The sequence below is a fragment of the Fringilla coelebs genome (genome assembly GCF_963513975.1).
Source record: "Fringilla coelebs genome assembly, chromosome: 13".
NCBI lineage: Eukaryota > Metazoa > Chordata > Aves > Passeriformes > Fringillidae > Fringilla > Fringilla coelebs.
Window position 1 is genome coordinate 2,658,252 of NC_140039.1, and position 23,662 is coordinate 2,681,913.

The 23,662-nt window shown below is 41.2% G+C and overlaps 1 protein-coding gene across 4 annotated transcripts in view; it reads left to right on the plus strand.

Annotated features, from left to right (window-relative positions):
• Nucleotides 1-22,326, plus strand: part of IQSEC1 (IQ motif and Sec7 domain ArfGEF 1) — a gene marked incomplete at its 5' end in the record, with an annotated part of 285,707 nt that extends 263,381 nt beyond the window's left edge. For 3 of the 4 annotated variants that reach the window (XM_084214571.1, XM_084214572.1, XM_084214573.1), the window contains 8 exons: nucleotides 1,129-1,268; nucleotides 2,506-2,535; nucleotides 3,536-3,661; nucleotides 4,959-5,058; nucleotides 8,258-8,419; nucleotides 9,921-10,097; nucleotides 16,288-16,337; nucleotides 17,709-22,326. In XM_084214571.1, the coding sequence (XP_084070697.1) occupies nucleotides 1,129-1,268; nucleotides 2,506-2,535; nucleotides 3,536-3,661; nucleotides 4,959-5,058; nucleotides 8,258-8,419; nucleotides 9,921-10,097; nucleotides 16,288-16,337; nucleotides 17,709-18,158 (1,235 nt within the window). In that variant the 3' untranslated portion in view covers nucleotides 18,159-22,326. The remainder of the gene's footprint in view (nucleotides 1-1,128; nucleotides 1,269-2,505; nucleotides 2,536-3,535; nucleotides 3,662-4,958; nucleotides 5,059-8,257; nucleotides 8,420-9,920; nucleotides 10,098-16,287; nucleotides 16,338-17,708) is intronic. The other variant, XM_084214574.1, reaches the window with a different exon arrangement.
• Nucleotides 22,327-23,662: the final 1,336 nt, after the last annotated feature.

A 23,662-nucleotide genomic window follows, 5' to 3' on the forward strand; every position in this document is an offset into this window, starting at 1 on the left:
AAAGGCCTGATATGCATCTCTTGGCATAATGCTGCAGTTACATTTGTGGAGTTAGCCACAGCACATTCTCTCTGAACTGCAGCATGCATGCCAGCAGTTCTTGTTACTGCAGGCATTTCTGTAGCAGGCTACCTTGCTGCAGTAAATCACTGCACCACAAAAGGTGGGTTGTGGAAGGCTTAGCCATGTGGCACAGAACAGAGGTGGTTCAGCCTGCTTCTATCTGCAAACAAATTGTATGTTCTCACTGTGTTTTCTATGAGAGCAGTTGTTGCACTGGGGTGACACAATATTCTATCTTTGCTTCTGAAGAGGAGATAAGAGTTTATTGCTTTAAAACCTGTTTAAAAAAGAGACATGCATCTCTCTGCCCCCAGAAAATCCAACTTTAAGTGACTTAGTGAAATTGGACTCCTTCCATTGCTATTAAAAATTCAGGATCAAGCATTCCAGACTGTGGCATTTGTTAGAATGCTATGCCAATGATAATCACACAGTGCTAAACAATAATATTGGATCTGGGCTATTTTGTTGATTTGTTTGTCCAGGCTAAACTAGTTCTTTTTGAAATCTTATATGAAATATTGGTTAAATAATTTTAATGCATTCATAGGGTTCTCACATAGGAAATTATTTCATGAACCTTGAGTAAGAGACAGAGGCAAAATGAAATGGTTCTTCTGCTTCCTCCCAGGGGTTTATTCCTAGGGGAATGTCATATGGAGGTTTTAGTGTCTAAAAAGGAATTTAACTCATCGTAGCTTTAATACCAAACAGAGGTGTGAAAGAAAAAAAAAATCTTTCAGGAAATCAGCCTTTTTATGTCTTAGTTTTAGATGGGAGTTTTAAAACAAAAAATCCCCAAACCTGGGTGATCTCCATCAATGTCTTGGTGTATGGGCAGCGAGCTTCTGGACCAAAATCAGTGTTTAAATCATGTTCACACCATTTCTTCTGCACGTCTGGGGCAGCACAAGGACACACAGGAGGAGCTGGCTGGCAGCTGGGAGAAAGCAGCACAGACATGCAGGCAGGCAGGCAGCACTGGGAGGGCAGGAAAGCAGAGAGTGCCAGGATTTGATGCTGTGTGTGGGTGAGATCCCTGCTAACAGCAGCTTGGCCCTGCAGGGGTGGATGACGGGGAGGACATCCCGCGGGAGATGCTGATCGGGATCTACGAGCGCATCCGCAAGCGCGAGCTGAAAACCAACGAGGACCACGTGTCCCAGGTGCAGAAGGTGGAGAAACTCATCGTGGGCAAGAAACCGGTGAGTGCCCTCTCCTCTGCCACGGGGCTGCTCCCCACTACAGACTGGCCCACGGATGGCAAAAGGCAGAAACTCTCCAAATCATTCCCTGTAAGGTTGACTTAAATTCTGGAGTGCCCATGCAGGTGAATTTTGGTTTTGCAGTCATGGGTGACGTGATGATGTTAGGAGTCTTAAAATCCTTTATTGTGAAGCTTTACAGTTCTGAAATACCTCCATTTTAGGCAGTTCTCTTGTTTATTTCTAAAGAATCAAAGTGTTTTGTTTTTGTGGTATTGTAGAGAACTGTATTTCAAAATGCGCACTGCCAGTTGTGGCTCCATAATTTACAAGAGTAACAGAGAAGTTCTGTTCACATCAGCATCTTTGTCACCTGCTCAGCTGCCTCCATGACCTGGGATTTGTAAGGGGCAATGGGGTCATTTTATCTCAGGACATATCTGAAATCAGGTCCCAGGGATTCTGGTGCTGGGTTTGAGCATCCAAAGATAGGATTGTTGTGGGAAAAGAATTGAAATATTTTGCGATATAAATGAATGTTCAAAGCATCTCTTGGAAAAGGAGAGAGAAAAGAAAGGCCACAGCATTTTGCCTCCGAATGTGGATCTCAGGATTCTCCCCGTTACAGTTAAAGGGCTTTGAACTGTAATCTCTTCTCAGACAAGCCTTAGTCAGGGCATGGGGGAAGGGAATGAGGGACCACCAATAATCTAATTTTGGTCTGTTTCCACTAAAGAATGTGCTGAGGAGATCTCTTTGAAGAAGCAGAGGAAAGAAAGCAAAATTTTTATAGAAGCTTGTATCTATTTTTGAGAGGAAGGGAAATAAATATTCTGAAGTCAGTATTCATGCACTTAATATGAAAATTTGTTTCTGCAATTGGGGATTTAAGTTTATATATAGGCTTCTGCAGGAGATGTTTTCTTTCCATGTTTCTTTTTTTATTCAGACATGTGGCAATTCAAATCCTAAAACTAATCCTGACCTTGTAAATTAAATGGGATTAAGAAAACAATGCCCTTGGTGGAGTCCTAGCTTGAAGGATTCTTCTGGTGGGAGACTTTTTAACTGTGTGCAAGGAATTTAGGGGAAGAGGCAAGAGTCTTTATTGATAGCTCTATTTGTTTTTACTTTATAGGCATTTAGTCATAGTCAGAGCGTGCCGTATTTACTTGCTATGATACAGTTCTGTGTTTCTCTGAAGTTTAATCAACTTGTATGTGTCTTTCTACTGTAGATTGGATCTCTGCACCATGGACTTGGTTGTGTAGGTATTTCTCTCCTACTCCTTCAAAATTTATAGTCCTTGTAACTGGCAGCATTTTCCTAAACTGGAAATAAGACATTCTGTTACATTTTAAAATTTTAAATTACTGATGTTCTTTCAGGCAAAATTTTTGTTGTGTTACAGTAAAAACTCTCCGAAGTATAAAGATTTTCTTTAAAATTTATTTCCCAGAGGCTACTTAATTTATTGCCAAGGGTCTTCTAAACCTTTTTAGTGCACTTTTTATTTATTTGAAATATTGTTATCACTGCAGAAATTAGCCAGTAAGGAATAAACAAATTATTAAAATCACAGTTTGCACCTCACCTTCCACCTGAGCTGTGGTGTGTTTATTCTTTCTGGTCCCTTTGAGAATTTAATGATACTCTGGAAAGATACTGCCAGTTAAAGTTCACTTCTGAATGGTAGATGAATAAAGTAATAAAGATAAACTGTTCTTATAATGCACCAGTTTATGGATATTTTTGGTGTTGTTAACGAGATCTCATCATTGCACTTGAAAGAAATTAAGTCTCACTTGTCAGCTTCAGAGGCACCTTCAGCAGACATTTCCAATAAGAAAATGGAAACTCAGTCTTGATTTTCTTGCTGGCTTGAGAAAATAAAGCAGATTGAAAATGCATTTGCTTTGTCCTGATGTCACCATTTTCTTGGTATTAGGGAATGAGCAAATTGTATTAACTTGGTGGCTGATAAAAAGTAACTCACAGCGTCTCACAAAAGCTAAACTTGCTTTGCATCCTATCTTCTAATGGTAATAAAAATGCTCATGAAAGGAACTTTGATGAAGTTTGAACGTCCTGCAAGTTTGTGGCATAAATTCTTTATGTTCCTGTTGTTGTACCTTTGATGAAAAGGTCTAAAGGGCTTAGAGGTAAAAATATTTGAAATGTTAAAGAAAAAAAGATTCTGTGTATAAAAAATGCTCCTTCTTGGCTAGAAGTTGTTCTATGAACCATGAATTTTTGTATTATTGCAGGTGCTCTCTCTCCCCCACCGGAGGCTTGTTTGCTACTGTAGGCTGTTTGAAGTTCCAGATCCAAATAAACCTCAGAAGCTTGGATTGCACCAACGAGAAATATTTTTATTTAATGATCTCCTCGTGGTATGTATTTCCAGGCAGAGAGAATGAGGGATTCAGAAATCCTATCTCCATGAAATCGCTGGCAATTAAGTACATGAGCATTCCTAAAAATAAATATCTGTTATCCTCTATTCCCACAATCCTGGGATGATTAAGTGATTTGTATCTTAATTTTAAAAATTCTGTATAATTTGCTTTTAAACTGAAGTCTTTTATTAATGGCTACACTCTGCAAGAAGTATTTGATGCAGTAGCTTTTACTACAGAGAAAAAAAACCTCACCTCCAGTTCACACATTGTCCTAAAGGATAAACAGAGACATTATTTATTCCATGAATAATGAATTCAAGGTACTTGTGGAAAACCAAAATTACATCCTCCTTTGTGTTCCCCAGATGTTCTGTGAACCAGATCTGTTTGTGCATTGAAATAGGAATAGGCTCTGTTGAAATAGATTTTACAGTTGACTTTTCTTTTTAGCGTGCATTTACCTTCACAGACTTTAACTTGACCCAGTCTTTTGAAAAGCAGACACACAGAACTCAGGACAGCTTGGAATTATTTGGTTGAGTTACTCTTAAAAATAGGAAAATTTGTTGCAGTCCATTTGAAATGCGCTTGGCTGTTACCTGAAAACTGAGAACTACACCAAATATTTCATATTTTGTTAGGAAAAAGGCACATCTCATCTACATAATTTTACTCTGTGTGGTTTTTTGCCTACCTGCAGACCTTAAAACCAGGGATTAAATAAAAAACATTCATCCTTTTGCTTCTGAGTATAACCTAGGGGTTGTAAGTGGGAGCTTGAGTGGAAACTGATGGAACATTGTTTTCTGCTATTTTTTTATTACTTACTCAGATACCAGTAGTTCTATCAAACTGTTTGGGGAATAATATAGACCAAATCTGTCAGTGTGGTAGCACCTAAATTTGGGGGGTTTAAGGATAACTTAAATGTATTTTCATTTTTTGCTAGCACAGAAAGGATGCATCTGAAGTATTCCAAAGGTTTTGGAATTTCAAGAAGCAGAGTTCTGGAGGAGAGAGAACACAAAGGCTGTGTCTGGATAAAATATTACTTTTCTGCTTTAGAGAGATGATGCTGCAAAGCTTTGATTTTTTCAGTAGCAGGACATTAAATACATCAGTTGCATTAAAAAAAAGGGAAAAAATGACCAGTGCATTTTTTCTGACAGATTCATAACTTCCTTTTAAATAAAATGTTTTCTCTTATGCTCATTCTTCAGAGCAATAATTTTCCACAGGCACATTTGGTAGAATGAGTATTTCACTTTGTTTATCTGGTCCCTTTCAGGTGACCAAGATTTTTCAGAAGAAGAAGAACTCTGTTACATACAGTTTTCGACAGTCCTTTTCCCTCTATGGAATGCAAGTTCTTCTCTTTGAGAACCAGTGTAAGTATTTCCTCTCTTTTTAGAAGACCACTTTGTTCATAAATAAAACAAAAATGGTGTAAGTGAAAGGGATGGGCAGGACTTGATCCTGAGTTTAGGAGTAAGATTGCTCTGGATTTAACTTTGTTCTGACATTTAAACAAGATGCTGTCAGTAAATAAACCCGAGGTTTTTGGTTGTAGTCAGGAGCCAAATCTCCCCAAATGTGTTTGTGATTACTTGTAAAGAATAAAAGGATTGCCAAGGAAAAAACCATCTGTTGCTGAGTCATTGGTACCATTAGCTGGAACTGAGTGATAATAATGACTATATAATGATATCTGTTCCATTTATTTTCCTGATTCATGGCTTAACTTTGCCTAGATAATGTATGCTACCTCAAATTTAAATACAAAGCATAAACTTTCATTTTCTGACACCTTTTGTTTTTGTCTCTTACAATCTGCATCAGTCCAATATTCTTTTTATCTTTAGTGCTTCTTAGCAGACAAAAACCCAAATAATTTGCTAAAATCCTGTTTCTAAGCCCAAATACAGCATCAGTAGTGACAGCAGAGCAGAGTTGTTGGTATGGTACATAGGGAGACAGCCTGACTGAACTCATATTTTGTGACCAAACCTTCACCCCCTGATAAATTGGGTACAGCCCAGTGTGAGCTGTTCCTGTGCTATTCCATCATGGAAGGCTCTTAGTTTTAATTTGTCCTTGAGAATGTGCTCCCTAAAAATCCACTGCTGCTACTGCAGGCCTCTGGAGATTCCAAAGGGAAGGTTTTGCAGAGCTCACAGCAGCTCTGTAGCCCACAGATTCTTTCTGTGCTTACACATGCATTCTCTCTCTCTGGTGAGCACATTATATGATATAAAATTCAGTTTGGAGGGGAAGGCCAAATACATCTATCCTCAATTCTACTAAAAATAGAAGGATTTATAATTCTCTGATGCCATGTTAAATAAAATATTTTAAAAATAAAGCATGATAAGTAGAAACAGTAATCAAATAAATTTAAAAATATCTATAGTAAAACAAGAAGTAAAGGATTGGATTCCTGCCAGGGGACTGGAGATGTTTTAACTGAGGCAATTCAGGAGGGCTTCTGAATTCACTGCAGTGAATCAGTGAACACACTGCTCTCTAATATTGGTGCCTCTCAGGTGGCATGCACAATTTTCCAGTTGGGAAAGAGAAGTGTTTGTCCCCTTTGATTTGTAAAATTCAATATTCTTGGTCTCCCCTGTCCCCAGCAAGCTTTGGGCTGTTTTGTCCAGAGCCATCAGTAACTCTGTGTGGAGCAGCTGTTCCCTGGTTTCAAGGGAATAAAAGTCAGTGTTGCTAAAACAGAAGCAACAAAAATATTGGTTTGGCTGCTGGTGAGGTTGAACAAATGACTGGCACTGGTGATAGAAAAATTGACTTTTAATGATAGAAGTCAATTATGTTGAGGGATGGATGAGCTGCAAAAGGGAAAACAATGTCACATATCTCTAGTAAATAAACAGGCCATATGGGAAGTATATTTTCCATTTTCAGTCAAAATCACTAACAAAATACAGAGGAGGAGCAGATCACTTAGGAGAGAGTGTGACTGAAACCAGGAAATACTGATGTGAGGGTTTGCTGATACTTGATCAATACAGTGCAGAGAAGTGCCTCTGGGAATAAACTACACGTGTTTGCGGCGTGGAAATTCCTTTTTGGCTCTTGTGTGGGGGCAGCCCCGATGACTTTGGGCTTGCCAAGTTTTGTAAACATTTTTATTCTTTCCCCTGGAGTGGTGCAGAGCTGCTTGCTGCATTCCCTGTGCCAATGTTCCCAGTATCCCACCTGAGCCTGCCTAGCACTGGGACCTTTTGCCTGTTCTTCTGTGTGAGGTGTTGACAGCAAATCCCAGCAAAACTCCCAAATCCTTCCTCCCTCCTTCCCCTCAGGACCATTTGAGCCTCAGGGCAGTTCCTCTATTTTCCCTGAGGACTGTAAATGGACTTTTCTTCACTTTTAGTTGCAGCTTTGATCCTGGAGTTTAGGTACCCTAAAAAGCCAAAGTGAAGGTACCCTAAAAAAGCCAAAGTTAATGCATCCTAAAAAAGCCAAAGTGAAGGTACCCTAAAAAAGCCAAAGTTAATGCATCCTAAAAAAGCCAAGCACATGCACTAGTTTCTCAATTGTTGAAGTCTTGTTGAAACCTCATGGCTTTGAGGGAAGGGAGTGCCTCACCTCATCTGCTGGCTCTTGAGGGAGGGAGGGAGAGAGGTTTCTGTACATGGGAGCCCTTGAGCTTGGGCTCAAATTCTGAAGTAAATATTTGAGAGCTTTAGCAAACCAAGAAAGGAAGGCAGCTGAGTGAAAGAAAACATTGTGTTGAAATGCACATGCTGAGGTTTGCTGACACCCCATTGCTCCAGGTCTGTGCTTCAAGCAAACACTGATTTGTTTTCTACAGCAGAACATTTTTCATTCTGAGTATCTTTCTGTAAATGAACCTTCTGTCTCAACCAGGAGGTATTTTTGACCAGCTGTTAAAATCTCCTAAGTACAACTAGAAAAGAGGCAAAGACAGTGTCCTGAAACATCTGCCTTTTATTATTAAAAGTCCATAATATGGGTCAAAAGAAGGGTGAAAAAACCAAATCAGTCCTTTTACTTCTTCAGTATATGATTTCACAGATATTTTTAATTTTATTTAAAAGTAAAAAAGGAAAGCAGGATGTACAGGGAGCACAAGCCAATAGGAAATACTAAATGCACCTGTTTGTGTGTTTTTCTTCCTGCAAATGGTGAGTTAAAAGTATAGGACAATTTGTAGCATTTGAAATGTCTTCAAGTAGCCTTTCCACTCAGCAAAGCTTTGGTCACAAGTGGGTAAGGTAGATCATGGGATCTGTTCCATGAAAGAAAAATGATCCCCTTAGCTTTTTGCTTTTTATTCCTACTGTTTTTGATATATATTGCATATTGTACCTTAAGGGTAGCAGCTTCATAAAGATATCTCTCAATATTTGTTCAGTATTTGACAGTTAAGCTGTTCCAATGTACATTAGGGATTTTTATTCTAATTTTGTGCTGTCAGACTTCTATTTCTCTGACTTTGTATCCTCTGTGGTAATACCACTAAAAGCTTTCAGTTTTGGTGGGTATTTTTATTAAAAGAAAAGTAATTGTAATAATCAGAGCTTAGTTTTTCTTGCCTTTTTCTTTCAGATTATCCCAATGGCATTCGGCTCACATCAGCTGTTCCAGGAGCAGATATCAAAGTACTCATAAATTTCAATGCACCAAATCCTCAGGACAGGAAGAAGTTTACAGATGATTTGAGGGAATCAATTGCAGAAGTTCAAGAAATGGAAAAGCACAGAATAGAGTGTAAGTACAAAGGTACATATAATGGAGCATTTTCCAGCTAATCAAAATAATAGAAACTAATAGTGCCCTTGGAAAATTTAAATTTTAAATTGAAAATTACCATTAATAAAAACTACAAGTGTATAACATATTAGAACTCCTTAAAAGTTCAAAATAATGTGGGTTTTTCTGTGACTTTGTCTCGAGAAGGAGGAAAAAGCCAATTATGGCTTAAGCCCCAGCTGAGTTCATTGACTCCTATTTACTGCAGTGTAGCTGCAGTGGAATTTATCTTGGACAAGCTGCAAGTAACAATGGACAGAGGAGAGCTGGGTCTGTGATTTGTAGCATAAATTACAGCAAGAATTTTAGGAATAATTTGGACAGAAGAGAGCTGGGTCTGTGATTTGTAGTATAAATTACTGCAGGAATTTTTAGGAATAATGTGGACAGAGGAGAGATGGATCTGTGATTTGTAAAATAAATTCCAGTAAGAATTTTAGGGATAATGTGGACAGAGGAGAGATGGATCTGTGATTTGTATCACAAATTACAGCAGGAATTTTAGGGGCAATTTACCTCATGCTGAAATTCCCAATGATGGCCCTTTCAATAAGCTTCAGTGAATTTTTCTTCATTTCCGTGTTGCAATTCCTGCGGTCAATAAGGAAGTCATGGTCCAAACTGATATATTTTGCTGGTAGTCCCCTGAGTGTCTGAAGAAGATTTTATCCCATTTTCCCAAAAGAGGCCCTGCTCCAAATCCAGCTGTGGTGGAGCTCCCTTTGGGCACAGGGTGATTTATTAAAATTATGGATATTGATCTAGTACCGATATCCAACTGTGACAGACAAAACTCTCTGACAGTTTAGAGTTACAAAGTGTATGTTTATTGTGCGATGGCTCTCAAATACACACCCAATTTACAGGTGATTACCGAGTCCTTTTATCTATACAAGTGTTGAATACCCCAAATACAAATGCATATTCATAACTTTGGCACATCCCCTTCCCCTCTTTGTATGGTAATTAGTTCAAAGCTATCAAGCATGCAGAGTTTGTTCCTCGAAATGGGTCGGTGGTCCCTTTCATTGGGAGGGGTCCCAAAATGAGGAAGTAAGTGAAGTCTTCCTCGTTCTGACCTTTCTACCTTTTCAATGCAACAATGACAAATGAACTCCTGGTAGAACTCCCATTCCCTGGCTTCAGTTGGTTTCAGAACAGAGGAGGCCTACAATTGTCTTATGTTCCTAAGAGCTGTTTATCAGTTTCTATATTCTTCATTAAAAACCCAGCTAACCAAACATTATGTTGACAAGCAATCAATTATTAGTTAACTACCGACTCTTAACTTCATCAAGGCCTACTCATTTATTTTGATTAACTCTAATAAAACTGATCTCTAACTCAAATCTTAGCTCCTCTAAAATCTCTAAATCCCTTTAAGTTTATGTCTCGAGGGATGTTCTGGGTTGTTTCACGCCCGCAACCACCAATGTAAGAACGCCCGTGTGTGTTGCAGCCGAGCTGGAGAAGCAGAAGGGAGTGGTGCGTCCCAGCATGTCGCAGTGCTCCAGCCTGAAGAAGGACTCGGGCAACGGGAGCCTGCCCCGGCCGTGCCTGGACGACAGCTACGCGGGCGGCGAGGGGCTGAAGCGGAGCGCGCTCAGCTCCTCCCTGCGGGACCTGTCCGAAGCAGGTAAGCGCTGCCTCTCCCCCCGCCTCGCTGCATGCACCGCTGCCTCCGCCGTGCCCGCAAAGCCCGGCTCGCTCTGGGCCTCCACAAACAGCACTGGTGGAATCCCACACTTCCAAACAGATCCTTAGTTCCCCCCCCGGCTCGTGGTTAATTTATGTTTGTTTTTTTTTTTTTTTACCTTTTGTTCTGTTAAGCGGCCACTGTTTGAAAGCATTTAAGCCGTTGTAGGTTGCTATAGAAACTTTTAAAGGACAGTGAAGACAGAGGAAAAATTGTAAGTTTTCATTAAAACAGAAGTGACTGACTTGTGCTAGGAGTAATTCACTTCGTTTTCCTTTCTTTTTTTTCATCTCCTTTGCTTTTTCCCCCTCCTAGAGTAGGCCTAGAAAGGGAAGGAAAGCTCCTGGTCTCTGTGTGACGAGCGCTTTCTGTGTATTCTGTACTCAAGTGTACCTGTGTTACCACCTGGATGAATGAAATTGAGTGAAGCCCTGCTAAATTCTCTCTAGAGCTGTGTAACAGCAGTGTGCCCCTGATGCTCTTTTCTTGTTCTGTAACTCAGACACGGTTCCTAATTCTTGCAAAAAGAGGTTGTTGTCAAGTCCTCTTGGCAGTAGAACCAAAGAAGTCCTAGTGGACAAGGATGCTGATAACCCACAAAGCCACTGATGAGTCTGAAGTTTTATTAACTGATCAAAGACTGGAAAGCAGTGGTGATGTGATTTTTTAGCCAAAGCAAGCCAGGGGAAGTTGGGCATGTTTTTATTTGCAGGTTTGCCTCACACCTGGCATAGCCATGTAATCTTTCAGCATTAAAGAGTCCTGTCACTGACAAGAACTCTTATCTGAACACTATGTCCACTATTCAGAAAGTACTTCCAGAAATAGTAGCAACTCTATTTTTTTTAATTATTTGTTTTTTAGTTCATAGGCTGTGTTGCATACTCTGCTTTGTTCTTTCAGTTGCAGTGATGATGTACAGTGTAGTCATAATTTCAATATTCTGTATGTCTTTGGTAGTAGATACTACTTTACCTATTTCCTTTTTTTTTTTTAACTAAAGAAGAGATTTTAGCTATACTGCAATAAATAAAATTGTTGTAAACTGAAATGATAGCCTGTGTTTTGTGGGTATATGTATGTGCATACAAATATGTAGAGAGTGAGCTCTTTCAATTCTTTTCTTCTCTGTTTAGGCTTTCATACTCACATCTCCATGTGCTTCATTAAAAAGACTTAGGCCCTTGATCCAAAATCAGGCTGAAGTTGAATATTGGTGCTTGCTTGGCTCCAGTGGATTTTAGATCAAGCCCTAGTCTTCACCACTCTTATCTCTCAGATTTGAGGATACTTCATCATCCTTTTCTGTTGTTTTCGTTTTATTTCATTAGAATGAGAACTACCATATTGTCAATATGTGAGTTCAGTGGGTATCTGTACCCCTAAATGTGATTTCTGATTAATTTTTTCATTCCATCAGAATTACTCATCCCTCTCTTTCAAACACTGCCATGTATTTGAATTCATATTATGGGTTTAATTCAACAAACCAGCATTTGTAATCACAAACACATTTCACAGGGCATGCCTACAACTGGCATGCTAATTACTGAAAATAACCTTTTTCCATGACAAAAAGTAGAAATCACTCACAGACTGCAGGGTTTATCAATGAGTTTGTTAAACCCAACTAAACTTAATTTTAACTTGAAATAGCTGAGAATTATGGACAGCTTCTGTTTGGTCTTGTGCAGTGCAACTGACTTGAGAAACAAGCAGCCTGTTATTTGCTTTGTTGTTTGGTGGAGTGACTGCAGGGAGATGATCCATAACTTCCCTGCCTTCTCTCAGGGAATAGCTTGCATGTGAGACTAATTTTATTTTTAATGTGGGAGAGGTGATCCATAGAAAAGCAAAGAAATCTCTTTCAGTTAGGAAGATACTGCACCCAGTGATTATCCCATATTAAATTGCTTCTCTAAAACAGATCTGAGTTAGGTTGCCTCAAAGCCTTTTGAGGATGAAGCACAGGATGAACAAGGAGGAGGAACAGGAGTGTGTAGGCCTGTAGGAAAGTGGATTTTTAGAGGATACCCTTTCTACATTGAATCAGAAAGAAATCTAACGAATGTGAGAAGATGGCCTGGTTGCATATTTATGCAGGAAGGCAGGTAAATGTCCAGTGAACATTGCAGACTCAAAATTTTAACTGTTTATTCAGTCAAAGGAAGTGTGACTGAACAGCATTTGGCTGCACAGGTACTTGACAGAATTATTTAGGAAAACAATCCATTGCTGTCCCTCAGACATCCCAGTAAGTGGAGGCTGTGGAAAGTGACTGAATTTCTCTGAGTGACAATTCAGAAGCTTCTGAGGTCTAACAAATGCTGAAACCCTGACTGATTCTGCTCCTGAGCTGGGAATGCACAGAAAGCAGGATTTGTCCATCAGGAATCCTTTCCTGAGAGTGGTTCCATGCCTTGGCCACACCAGCTCAACTCCCAGCTGTGGGAAGGGTGTGCTGAGCATCTCTTCACTGGAGAGATGCTGTTGTTCCTTGTGCACTGCCAGTTCTTTCCATGGAATATAAAACACAATGTGGCATCCAAGTGTTTCAAGATGCGAATATGTTAAAAATATTTAGGGCTTTATTTTTCTCTAAAGAGAAATGTATCATTTTTATTGAACATTCTTGAGCTATAGTCAAGGAAGAACTGAATTTATTTGTTCCAGACTTTGAAATTCTTAATTTATATAAAAATACTAGAAGCCAGATAAATTTTAATCCATCTAAAGCTGAGTTTTATGAGTTTACAGAAAGATGGGACAAGTGTGATGTCCCCACATGGCCGCTGTTCCACAGGAAGAATGATTTGGTCACTAAAGCAGAGCAGGAAGGGTTGGACTGGTTGTGTTTCCCATTCTGTTTCTTCCAGAAACAGTCCCACTGGACCGGTTTTAGGTTCTTTAATTTGAATTCTAGTGCTTTTACATTGAGTTTACAGTGGAATTCAAACTTTATTCCCACATCCCTAAACCTGTAAGGTGGGAATAATATTTACACCCTGAACTGGTTTAAAAAATGCAATTTTCTTGTTTGCCCCAGTACTCCACAAGTGGCACAGCCAGGGAGTTCTGCCCAGGTGAGGGTGGTACAATGGTTCCTATTACTGGGAGCTGGGCTTGTCTAAAACAGCCACAGACCAAGAAAGATTACTGCAAAACCAAACCAAACAAAAAGTATTTCCAGGATTAAAATAACTCTGTTTCAGTGTGAGATCTTAAGATTCTACCCGTTTCACACAGAAACACAATGAAAATGTGACAAAGGGTACTCAAAGAGTACCTCTCCCCTCAGAAGTGGTCTCTCTAATCACTGGAGTGAGCAATTTAATTTAAAACTTTTTTCCAAGCCTTTTCCCCCAAGACACTCAAAGCCAAATCATAATACCAAATCATAATATCAAATCATTGATAGTGTTTAGCTATCAGTTATCTCACTGGGCCAGAAGAGTTTCAGGAGCTACAGAGCAGCAGTGAGAAATATTTCCATGTACTGAGCTGATGTGCAGCCTGAGCTGTGAGATCAGCACACATCCTGTGATGTGTCCTGCACACATCCAGTCTGCAAGGTGCAATGGCTTTTATTAATGAAGCTCAGTATTCTTTTGGCATGGTTAAGTTTGTAAAAACCTTGTAATCACTTCATGTTTCTACTAGAAATTTGAAATATTCCTGGCCCCATATAATGCATGTTCATATGTGGGACATATGTTCATATGTGGACTTGTGTAACTTAAAGATACTTCTTACAAGGAGTATTAATATCTAACAGATAAGGTTAAATTGATTGAAATTTAATTTTATAAATTAAAGTCCACTCTAACAGCCTTAAAAAATTAAAGTAAGCATAATATATTAAGCAAAACTAATCTTCAGATTTGATAAATACCACCTTGCTCTGTACCACAGCTACGAATTATCCCGCCAGTACATGCTTACATGCAATTCTAGTTGAGAATTTCCCTGAGGTGCATGTGAGGCTGGAGCTCCAGGGAGGCATTTCTGGGATGGGATGATATCCCAAACAGGGAACAGTCTGGAATAAGCACACATTGGCAGGGGGGAACGCTCCAGGGGATTTACTGAGTAAACCCACCATACTGCATGTCAGCACAGAACTGGGTTTGGCTTGTTTTAACGAAGCCTCTGTACAGCAATAGTGCCTATCTGAGGGAAATTGCAGGCATTTTAAGGAGGATTTTTCTGTTTGTTCTTGGCTTTGCAAGTACTACTTTGCCCTGGAGTTATTCTGAGCAAAATTCCATCTGTCGCTCTCTGTCCGTATTTACTGTGTCCGTGGTGATCTGATCAGACTGTGACTCCTGCCATATGCAAAAGGCATTGGATTGTTGTGTTCTCCTTCATTTTGGCCACGTTTAATGCCCCGTGTCAGCTCTCAGTCTTATTTGCAACCCTGACTGCTAAGTTCCCAGGTGGCTGCCGCAGTGTGTTCGCATCAGCAAGCAAGAGTGGTTGGAGTGTTAATCAGTACTAATCCCATTATCAGAGCAGAAAAATATCAAACCTGACTAGGAGTCAAAATAAGGGATGAACAAACCCAGTTTTTCTTGGGGGGCTCATAAGATAGTACAGCTCTGCTTTGGCTGAGGCTAAAACTGGAGCAGTGAGCTTTTGACAAAGAGCCCATCCAGGGGAATTGTTCCAAATCCCGATGAATTTCACAAGTCAAACACAGCACCTTGACCACAAACGCCTTCCCCTCAATTTAATGTCACTGCAGAGGGGGTTGTACTGGGGAGCAACTCTTTTTAAGAGGGGAAAATGTTCCAGTAGCCTGGAACTGTAGCTCTTAAGAGAAGCTTGTTTCAGGGCAGTGTCCTGTGACTGACCAGGTCAATGTTATGCTTATAAATCCAGCAGGTGGTAGTTTTTGATCATCCTGATCCTTTGGGTAATGTGAATTGCCCTATGAGCAGTTCCACTGCTCTCTAGTTCTGATCCCAGGTGCTTTTGGGCTGTCTGTGATGAGGGTACATCATTAATTGGTTCAGTGATGCTGAAATCCTCACATTCTCCCCCAAAACTACATCTCAGAGCAGAAGATTCTGAAGGCAGCAATGTGCCAGTGCAGGGTGGAGTCTGACATTTGGCCTTGCAGGAAAACAAGGAGAGAGTGCTGAGAAAGCTTTGGTTTCTAAAGCCCTGCTGATTTTAGGGAAGCTCTGAGCACCAGGAGGGCTCCTCAAAGCTCAGCTTTGTTTCTACACCCTGCCAGGAAACTATTCTGAAACTTTGCAAAGGAAAGCTCCACAAGCTATCTTCTAAAAATCTCTATTTCCACTGCAGCCAGATGCTATTTTCTCTGCTGTGAAGTGAGAAAGAAAATCTTGGATCCTGTGTCCTATACAGCCACTAAGGTTTTCTGGCTCTTTAGGCAAACAGTCTGGAGTTTCACGTGTGGGTTTAGGCAAAAGTTTTTGCAGTTTGAGACTGTTGGAGTACAAATCCAACATGCTTAAAGATAAAGCACTGCACAGCTAAACAAACAAAATCTAGCCATAATGTCAAGACAGATTCCAGATTTACTGATCAAAAATTAAGTTTAGTTTTTTTTAAAACCTCATGAAAGAAGATTATATGAAATCCACTGAGGTTCAAAGCTGAAATTGAAAAGATAAATTTGATAAAATGATAAAACCGATGAAGTGATAAAACCGATGAAGTGATAAAACAGATGCCCCTCACAGTGCCCCACACTGAAGTTCAGAATATTTCGACATTAAATTTTGCATTTAAGTTAATGCTACCCCACAACTGTATCTCAATGTTTAAAGAAAAGAAAAACCCTCATGGCCGATCAGATTGCAGGAAACCAAACCCTTTAAAATCCTTGCTGCTCAGCATCACCAGCGCAGCACTAAACCCAGCTGCCCAGACAAGCCTCCTTCAAGAACTGTGCAAATGCCCAACACCAGCACCTCCCGCTCCTGTGAGCCTACTCCCAGCAGCACCAGCCCCTCTCCAGACTGCCAGTGCCCCCCAGACCCGCAGGCAGGTGCAGGGGTTGCAGTCCCTGCTGGCCCCGGAGCTGTGGGGCTGCGGGGCCGCAGCGCTGGCGCCGGTCGTGTCGCAGTCTCTAATCTCTGCTGTTGCATGTCCTGGGCAGGCAAGCGTGGGCGACGCAGCAGTGCAGGATCGCTAGACAGCAATATGGAAGTAAGTAGGAAGTTCCTGATGTCTAGCTGGATGTGATGATGTGCATTTCAAACCTTTCTTTTATATACATACATATTTTTTTGCTCTTTTTTCTTCTAACATATATATATATTTATATATATAACCTGCCTGCCACGAATAAAATGCATGCCTAGGCTATTCACTCTGTATTCTTCCAGCTTACAAAGCACTGACAGCTTGTTTTAGAGCAATGCCATTTTTGGTTTGAGCTAACCTTGTTCCCTTTGTTCCTGCAAGCATGGTTAAATGGATATGATGTGTCCTTTTGCCACCATTTCAGTCCGGTCCCAGCTTAAAAGCCCACTTGCTCTTTGTTACCAAGTACACTGTTCTTGCTGTTTGATATTTAGCTACAACTATTGACTGTCATGCTCAACCATCCCCATTGCTTATTTTCGAGTTCAATTGCTAAATGTATGCAGTCATGACACCATGGAATTGCACAGATAGGGCATGGGAGGATAAAAAAATTATTCAGATAGGTGAATTCAATGTGGATTTCATGAGATTTCATTCATCTTCAAACCATTTATATATACTGTTCATGTCTCTGAATTCAGCTTGCAGATTTTTTCTTTTTTTTCTCTCTTTTTTTTTTTTTTTTTTTTGTGTTTGCTTTAGGTAGATTACAGTTTAAATCTAGCACACTTTGCCTAAGTACTGTTGTGTCCCATAACTCTTTATAAATACAAACCCCGAACTTCAGCAACTAAATTCCAGGCTAAATAATAGAGAATGTTGGACCACAGGTCAGATTAATGCAAGCACATAGAAATCTTAGTGGCAAAATTGAATGGTTCCATTTAACACAACATGCAGAGGTAGGCCTGAGAAGCAGCACTGTCATGTATAGTAGTGGAAAACTGCTATAAATAAAGATTTAAATACCATTTTAAAATCCGAGATGTAACTGTAATATTTGCTGCTGTATGTTTAACTATTTAGGTTGCATTTAATGTAGCGCTTTTTTTTTTTGTGATAAAAAAGCAAGTATATTATTTTTTGCAGTATTTTCAAATGTGTTTTTCCTTTAAAAACACACTCGTAGGTCTTATATCATGTTACTCTCCCGTGATATTCTTTTTTTTAATCTGATGCCATAAGTCTTGATGTCAAAACACCCCGTGCTTAACATCCCCTAAGACGGGCACGAGTGCCCCATTGGCCACTCAGGAAAGGTGGAGCTAAAATATCCCCTGGAACTCCCTAACATAATCCACCCATGCGAACCCTAAAGGAGGAGTTTGTGGGTCAGTGTGAACTTTTTCTTTTTTTTATTATTTTTTTTTTCCTTTTCGAACATTTCAAGATTTTTTTTTTAATTTTTATTTTCTATTAATTTCTTTTTAGGGGTCCATCATTAGCAGTCCTCACATGCGCCGAAGAGCTACATCAACCCGAGAGTGTCCATCTCGCCCTCACCAGACTATGCCCAACTCCTCCTCACTCCTAGGGTCCCTGTTCGGTAGCAAGAGGGGCAAGCCCCCCTCGCAGAGCCACGCGGCCGCGCAGCCCCCGCACCACGCGGAGGGCGCGGCGGCAGCGCCGCACCCGCACCACGCGCAGTTCTGCCACCAGAACCCGCCGCCCTACCACCACCACCACCACTACCACCCGCCCCCGCACCCGCACCCGCACCCGCACCAGTACCACCAGCACGGCCACGGCCACGGGCACGGCCCCTACCTGCCGCACGCCCCGCACCACGCCCCGCACCACGCCCCGCACCACCACGGGCCGCCCCCGCCGCCCGCCGCCAGCACCAAGCCCAAACACAGCGGCATCAGCACCATAGTCTAGGCCTAGAGACCCTCCTCGTGACTCTAGTTCTAAACCCAGCTGCAAAGGCACTTAGAGGAAACAACCAAATCACACCGTCAGTTTTTACCTAGGCCGTTTAATGAGCTTAAAGGCTTGCTGTTACTAAATAAAATAATTCCAGTTAGCCCAGGCCATACTGGTTTTACTTATCTACTGGATAGATGTTTCACCGCCATCTGGTTAGTTCTTATTTCCAAACTTGCCTTGAAAACGTGCTGCTTGCTGAATCTGAGGAAAGCTACCTTTTACACCAAACCCCTGGACAATTTTACACACGTGATGAAAAGCTAGCCTATGGAAAAAAAACAGGGAAAAAAGTCAGACAGAACCAAGTGTTGCATTCTTGCTCTTTTATTCTCAATGGGCAAAAAAAATAAGTAGACCTGATATGGTTGATGAAAGTACGTAAGTAAACTTTATATAATATAAATATATACATATAAATATATATATATATATACTGTATAGTTAACATTTGTGCTTGGAAAGAAATTTTTTCAGTCCACAAAACTAGCAATATAGACTTTACAAGGAATTCCACTTACTTGATAGGACAGTATAATAGATGAATAGCATCTGAAAGAGTAGACCAAAAACATTAAACGTTAGAAACCAATTTCAAACATTTCAGTATTTTCATCACAAGTCCCCTGGACTTGTTAAAAATTCTAAGCAATCATTACTAAATGTGCCAAGTAACATAGCATTTAAATGTTGTAGTCCAATACTGCTTTGTATAAATCCTTATTTTATTAACACGATGATATCATACGTAATCAGTATTAGAGCTGCTCTGCTATTTCAGGTAAGCAAACTCGTTAAGATGCAGTAATTACTCCGTAGCAATGGAGGGTGCCCACGTACCAGGGGGCACCTCCAAGCATTGGTCACACGAGTTCTTAGACACTTTAAAGGCTGTGATAACTGTGAATTTACATGATCCACATTTCTTTTGTAAGCATATGGATTGAACGAGCACACGGGAAGAGTTCCGCCAGGTGCATGTAAACACTGCAAAAACATTCATCTCAAACATGAAAATGGCAAACCTCCATCCTTCTCAGCTACTTTGGTTCCTCTTCACCATAACTGCTCATTTTTACCCCCAGCGAAGCTGAATTCTAGTCCAGAGTGTTTCCAGTGGAAGTGCTCTAAAACTTGAAGGTTTGTTTTAGAATTTAGTATAGGGTTTTTATATATATATATATATATATGAAAAAAAAATTAAAAATCTGTAATTCCATGTAGCCATGTGCTAGCAACGAAGTGGCTTTACCATTTTTACTCATCACATTTGTTAGTTTGAAGCACCCAGCACTCAGCAGGCTGAGTTTATGCTCAAACCTTCACTTCCATAGTCCAGTTAGTTGCAAGACATCACATAAAAATAGGCTGTGCTGTTGTTGCTTATGTGTTGTAACCAAACAATTTGCAAATTTCTCTACGATTTGTATCCCGAAATCCTGTACAAAGTTATCCATGGCGCCTACTTTGTAGTTTCAGCACTTTGAGCCACTGCAAGGACTTAACACCTAAACAGTAGAGACAAAGGAATCACAACTGCAAAACTGTACCAGCCTAAAAGCAAACCTTGAAGAGGATGAGCAAAAAGTTCCAGTGAGAGATGGGTAAAAGTAATCACAGCTCCAACCCGCCGGGTTTCCGTGTAACAGAAAACAAACAGTAATAAAAGTGTCCCAAATCAGGAGGACATGGGAGCAACAGAGTGACTTGTCCTGTTGGCTTGCTCATGGCATCTCTAGCGTGGGGAGGATGGGAGAGGTTCAGTCATTTTTTTCCCTTTCATACCATGGATACCACAATACCAGCAAAACTGCAAACTGAGCACTTTGTTCACCTCCACAGAGAGCAAATACAGCAATCTAGAGTTTAGCCTTTTGTTTCCAGCAGTCCACGTTTGTTTCACACATGTGCAATATGTTTTCCCCTTCTGCTCCTTCTCCTCAGAATGATCTCCATGAAAAGAAAACAAGTGATTATTATTTTTCTGTGTCACTCATTCTGTTCTAAATTCTGCGGCTTACCTTAAGAGGGCTCGCCCGGGTCCCCTGAGGCTCTGTTCCTTGCAGTTTAAAAAATATATACTGTTCTTATAAGGGAAAGTAGAACTGTCTGCATGTCATCTAATGTTATTAGTGTGAGGCTACACTCTACATATTGTATAATTGCAAAATATATCAGTGTTCCTGTTGATATTAGTTGAAGTAAAGTGATAACATATTTCAATATGTAGACTTTTCTTCATACATTTGTACCAATAGTAGAGTCTAACTGTAATTTATAGGTTGTTCCAGAAAAGATGAAGAGCCATTTAGGTGCAAACATCTCTGAGAAACTGCATCTTTTAATTAAAACAGAGGTAAGAAAGCTCCTCTTCACTGGGTGACGGAGTCTGTACTTGTTTCAGATGCAGAGGCATAATGGAAGTAAAATTCTGTATATGGAATAAAGGCAGAATGTGCAGTAGCAGTGGAGAGGAAAATCTGACTCACTGTGTTGATTAACACTGAAGATGTTAAATCTCCCAGATCTGCATTTGCTTTATGTTTAAATAACCCTTTCATTCATTTAAATTAGAGTTACATATAAATATTCTGTGCTTGAACAGTGAGCCACAGTTTAATGCCTGCCCACTGATTTTCCATGTGCAATCAATGTATTTGTGAACCAAAGTGTTGAGGAGATGTCACAAACGTGCATGCACAGAAACATTTCCACATGGTTCCATGGACACTGGGGAGGAGGCTGTGCCTGCCCTGGGCCAGCAGGGAGTGTGAAACCACAGATCATTTGGAGGCTGGTTAGAAACCAAAACTGGGCACCTGAGGGCACAGCATTTGGAAACTCTGTTCTTTCAAGCCAAGGAGGAGAAACAGTGGACTTTTTTTTTCCCCTAGTTTTGTTCTGTTTTGTTTCTTAGACTATGTGTGTTTCTATGTACTCCAACCAAACAAATGTGTCTTGGTGTCAGCACAAGTCTTGAGACCTTTGCTGCTTGTTTAGGATCATAGTAAAACCTCTCTGACTCCATCCCTGATCAACAGTTACTTAGAGCAGTGTGGGTCATGCTTAGAATAGGAGATTTCCAGCACTTTACACTGCTTGGGGTTAAGAAAATGAATTCAAAAGAATTCTTCAGCCTGCAGACAGGAGTAGAATGGAGAGGCTTTTTTCTTAGATGCCATTTCCAATTACTAACTGGTACAGAACTGCATAGAGTGGCCGTGGTTCTCTCTTCCCATAAACAATGTGGCAAAGCAGTAATGCTGATTTGAACAAATGAAAGGGAAATGTAAAGAATGAAGGTGTGGCAACAACAAAAAAAATCTTTTCTGGGACAACAATCAAATATATATTTGGGGTTTTTATTTTTTTAAGTTAAGAATGAAATGTAAAACAATGTAAAAAACAAAAAATCAAAGTTCATCCTAATATAATGTGCGTCTTGTATTGCTAAAAAAAAAAAGAGTCTAACATACAGTGTAGAATGATTTCCCATCATGTACTGCATGCAGCAGAAGCCTCTTGTTTCTTGATAAAATGAGCTGAAAGACAGTCAGCAGATATTTAAACACTGAATCTCTAGATGTTGACTTGCTGTTCCATATGAAGCTGTGTGTTTTCTGCAGTTAAGCATGCATTTTGCTGTTCCCTTGTAAAATACCATCGCACTTCTTGCCTGCAAAATGGATTCTCGTGTATATATTTCAAACAAAAGTGGAACCAATAACAAGATTCAATTTGGAAAAGAGAAAAGAGAAAAGGGGGTGGTGAAAATGGGACCAGTAGGGGGAATAGAGAATTCTCTAAATTGTACATAGTGTGTAAATTAGCATTACTATAAGTCTGCAGTCACTTTGAGGTTGCCGATCTCCTGCTAGGAACTTAAATCAGCTTTGAGTTGTATTAAACTGTTAGAATTAGGTCTTGAATGCAGACTGTTAAAGACTTCAAAAATCATTATGCTTACAAGAAGCTTCTGTTCTGGGGAGGCTCGAGACCCCTTTTGTAACTCTGGGGAAGAAAGGAGTGCTTTCATTTTAATATGCATTCTGTTTGTAAGTAGTAACAGACCCTATTGATGTAAAACTATAACTGTGATCATGTGGAGAAATCAAATAAATCATTTAAAACTCTTTGTTTCTCATTTCATGCAATCCAAGGGCTTCAACTCTTCATATTTGAAATGAAGGAAATTCCTCCCAATGCTATCCTGGTCCTGCTGAGGCGGTGGGATTTGTGCTGCTCACTTCAGAGGGGCCAGGAACTGAGGATCAGGTGGAGGAGGTGCTGAGGGGAGTCTGTGGCCCCTCCTCACTCGGATTGGATTGGTGTGGTGGTGCTGAAATAAACTGAGTTCTAGAGGAACTAAAGAGCAATGAATGCAGCAGCCAGGTCTGCAGACAGACAGACAGGGAGACAGTGACTCCAGCAGCCAGGTGTGCAGACAGACAGACAGACAGGGAGACAGTGACTCCAGCAGCCAGGTGTGCCGACAGACAGACAGACAGACAGACAGGGAGACAGTGACTCCAGCAGCCAGGTGTGCAGACAGACAGACAGACAGTGGCTCCAGCACCCAGGTGTGCAGACAGACAGGGAGACAGTGACTCCAGCAGCCAGGTGTGCGGACAGACAGACAGACAGGGAGACAGTGACTCCAGCAGCGAGGTGTGCGGACAGACAGACAGACAGACAGGGAGACAGTGACTCCAGCAGCCAGGTGAGCAGACAGACAGACAGGGAGACAGTGACTCCAGCAGCCAGGTGTGCAGACAGACAGACAGACAGACAGGGAGACAGTGACTCCAGCAGCCAGGTGTGCAGACAGACAGGGAGACAGTGACTCCAGCAGCCAGGTGTGCAGACAGACAGGGAGACAGTGACTCCAGCAGCCAGGTGTGCAGACAGACAGACAGGGAGACAGTGACTCCAGCAGCCAGGTGTGCGGACAGACAGACAGGGAGACAGTGACTCCAGCAGCCAGGTGTGCAGACAGACAGACAGGGAGACAGTGACTCCAGCAGCCAGGTGTGCCGACAGACAGACACGGAGACAGTGACTCCAGCAGCCAGGTGTGCCGACAGACAGACAGGGAGACAGTGACTCCAGCAGCCAGGTGAGCAGACAGACAGGGAGACAGTGACTCCAGCAGCCAGGTGAGCAGACAGACAGACAGGGAGACAGGGAGACAGTGACTCCAGCAGCCAGGTGTGTGGGAGGGAGGCGCTGCAGAGGCCCTGGTGGAATTCCCCAAGCCCTGGAGCCCGGGGCAGTGCTGGCAGCTTTGAGACCTTCAGCCAGGGGCTGTTTGTCCAGCTGACCCCGGGCAGCCTCAGGAGCTCCTGTCCAGGGCACTTGTGTCCTGCCTGGGCAGGGCCCCGTTTGTCCTTGCCAGGCCCAGTCCTGGGCTGCTCTGTGGAAGCCCAGGAGCCCTCAGCCCAGCACTGAGTAAGTTGTGA